The 3549-nt window shown below is 30.2% G+C and overlaps 1 protein-coding gene across 1 annotated transcript; it reads right to left on the reverse strand.

Moving 5' to 3' along the window:
* Positions 1-1659: 1659 nt before the first annotated feature.
* Positions 1660-3549, reverse strand: LOC127101698 (uncharacterized). The gene is made up of 7 exons (XM_051039158.1): positions 3487-3549; positions 3313-3399; positions 3137-3196; positions 2619-2780; positions 2460-2513; positions 2201-2341; positions 1660-1671 (listed from the first exon to the last, which is right to left on the reverse strand). The coding sequence occupies exons 1-7, from the start codon at positions 3547-3549 to the stop codon at positions 1660-1662; spliced, it is 579 nt and encodes a 192-aa protein (XP_050895115.1).

Consider the following 3549-nt stretch of genomic DNA (forward strand, 5'->3'; position numbering starts at 1 on the left):
CTTTGGAGAAGACTCAGAAGATGAAGGCGACTCTGATGATCCAGACTCTGATGACCCAGACTCTGATGGTAATCCAGATTCTGGTGGCAATTCAAACTCTAGAAATATGCCAGCCCCTGAAGATGGTCAAAGCTCTGGAGGAAGTCAACCATCTGAAGCTAGAAACTCTGAAGCTCAAGACTCTGAACAAGTTCAGAGACCACAAAGAATCAGAAACATCCCCAGAAGATATGCAGAATTTGACATGCTGCAAGACACTGAAGTAGACTCTGAAGGAGAAGTTATTCAGTGTGCCATGGTAGTAGACTCTGAACCCATAAGTACAGAAGAGGCTCTTAAGCAGAAGCTCTGGCTGAAGGCCATGAAAGAAGAACTTGATGCTATAGAGAGAAACAAGACTTGGAAGCTGACAGAACTTCCAAAAGACAAGAAAGCCATCAGTGTCAGATGGGTTTTCAAGCAGAAGTTAAAGCCATATGGTTCAATTGGCAAACATAAAGCAAGGTTGGTAGCCAGAGGATTTCTACAGAAACCTGGGCTGGATTACTCTGAAGTGTTTGCACCTGTAGCAAGACATGAAACAATCAGAATGGTGATTGTAATAGCTGCTAACAGGAATTGGCCTCTGATGCATTTAGATGTAAAATCTGCATTTCTGAACGGTCCATTAGAAGAAGAAGTTTACGTGTCACAACCTCCTGGATTTGTGAAAAAGAATCAGGAAGGGATGGTGTACAGATTATACAAAGCTCTATATGGATTGAAACAAGCGCCCAGAGCTTGGAATCAGAAGATTGATTCATTTTTCAAGAAGCAAGGCTTTCAGAAATGTGAGATGGAGTTTAAAGAAGTTTTGAGAAGAAAAAAAAAAGAGTTTGAAATGATTTTATAAGATAAAACACTAAGCACAAATAGTGGCAGAGCCAGGAACTTAGATCAGGGGTACGCAATTATTTTTAATATATATATATATATATATATATATATATATATATATATATATATATATATATATATTCTTTTTCTACTATCTTTAAGCATTAAATTTTATTGATCAAAACACAAAAATTAAGAAAATTATTAATTTTATTGACAAGTAATGTCGTTTAATAAATTAACATACATATGAGTAACTTTTATTATATTTAATATAAGTTGTATGAAAAAAATATAACATAATTAAGAGAGATGCATTGATAAAAAGAATATTAATGTTATTATTATTTTTTATTATAAATAAAATAAAATAAAAATTATTAGAATCCTATAAGAAAACAATATGCTTTAGATAAGACTTTCATAACTTTTGCTCTTCTTCCGCCACATCACGCTTTTGAGGTTATTTGCAGTCCTATAGTTTATTTTTCCAACTTAATTTATGTAGTATTTTAGTTGGAAATGATGTTTGATAAAAAAGGAGCGAGGGGATGAGAAAATAATTCTTTAATTACAATTTTATGTTTGACAAGACCTTCAGTTTTATGCATACGTACCAACATAAAAATGAGGGATCAAAACTTCATAGTTCGTGGTAAAAATTTCAAAGAAATAGGTGAATTGATATTAACATAAGCTTAGAGATCTTTTGTTATCAAAAGGAAAATACTCAACCAAATATCCACCGATAATGAGGGATTTTCAACATTTAAGAGGGAGGGCTCAAACTTGGATCTAATAAACAAATATGTTAAATGGAAAGACTTATAATCAAAATATCATGGAGATGAGAGAATTATATCTCAACAAAGGTAACTCAAATCTAACTGCTCTCTTTTGAAAAGTTAAAAGAAAAAGGCACAAAGTGGCCAAAAGGATTAGATGAGGTTGTTACTTCGTTTTGTCTTTTGAAATTAAAATCAATATGATTAAGTTTATTTACAATGTGTGTATGTGTTATTAGAAGTAATTCATATTTATTAGTTGTACTATTTTCTTAGCCCCTAAGTTTGTTAGAGGGTATTTTAGTATTTTATCCTATTCTAGTAACCCTAGTTTTAGCTTATAAATAGGGTGACAATCATTGTAACTTTTATCATGTTTTGTAGCCGTCATTCTTGATAGAATATTTCCGTTCGTCATTCATTCTACCTTTGCACCAACAATTGGTATCAGAGCCTGGTTCGGATTCATTGGGAAACACGGGAAACACGAGTGAAAGATGATAAAGTATACATTATGATTTTAAAAAAATGAAAATTACCTGTTTGATTGTGGGAACAACAACCCATTTTTTAAACGATCCAATGCTAGAAACATGTGATATGACCATTCCAAGATATGGATTACTTTTGACTTGCACGAACCCAGGACAATGAATATTGTAACATCCTGATCCACCTGCCTGCATGTTTGTATCTGGATACAAAACAATATTAAAATTATTTTTGTCTAATAAATTTAATAGTCATTTTATTAAGAATATTTAAGAATTATTAGGAACATTAAGTTTATAATAATACCGTCCAACGTGATGTTAGGTAAATTTCACTATCTCCATATAAGTTTGGCATAACCTTGTATATGAAAAAAATTGATACAAATAATTCATTAAAAAAAGTTTTATTGAAACATGAAAAATAAACCAAAAATACATGTATGAAATCTTAAAAATAACTTACCCTGATGCCATCAAATATGCTATTTAAATTAGATGGTTGACCACTCTCAACCAAAATTCCAGATAAACTATATTGTTTTCCTTTAAGCTGTAAATTATATGCACCAACGTATGCATATCCTCCATGAAATGTCGTAGTTTGATTTGTATCGAGGGTGATCGACTAGAAAATAAGAATACATATATTTCGATTAATAATTAGAAAATTCTTAAATACTAAAAATATTGGTGTAGACCCCGTTGCATCAACTTATTTTTCAAAATTTTAATTTAAATTACACAATATATTTGTAGTTGTGCGAAATTATTTTTAATTTATATTGATACTTAATCCTCAATAAATATATTATGATAGCTTAAATTTATTATATAATTTATAACCTTACACTGCATGATATGATTAGGAGAGTCCACTTACATGATACTCATGTGAATTTGATTGAAAACCTTTAATTTGATGTTTTTTTGTTTTCTTGTGAAAGGGAACTTTTTCTATTGGGCATTCTTCAATGATTTTACCATCATAAGATCATAAGATGGTCTTTTTTGCACAATGTTTCTTGTAAAGGTTGGATAAAGCTATTTGGCAATGAAATGGAAATAAAACAAGGATTTATATTTCAAATTATGAATGATAAAATGCATAATAAATCAAGTAATCTTATTAAACCTATAAGGATTTAAACTTTTTATACCTGGATTTTATGATTTTTTAATAAAGGATGCTTTATAGAAGGTTGCTTCTGGATATTAATACAACCAAAATCAATGTCCACACGATGCTGGATATGTTAACAAAAATTACAATCATGTAAAACAGATGTAAAACAAATTATAACAAAGGAAAATAAATAATAAACAATACCAACGATATCAAATATAGTAAAATAACTTGTCTCATTTGATAGAGTTTCAGTTCTTGCATCAAACAT

This window comes from Lathyrus oleraceus, chromosome 7, assembly GCF_024323335.1.
Source record: "Lathyrus oleraceus cultivar Zhongwan6 chromosome 7, CAAS_Psat_ZW6_1.0, whole genome shotgun sequence".
Lineage (NCBI taxonomy): Eukaryota > Viridiplantae > Streptophyta > Magnoliopsida > Fabales > Fabaceae > Lathyrus > Lathyrus oleraceus.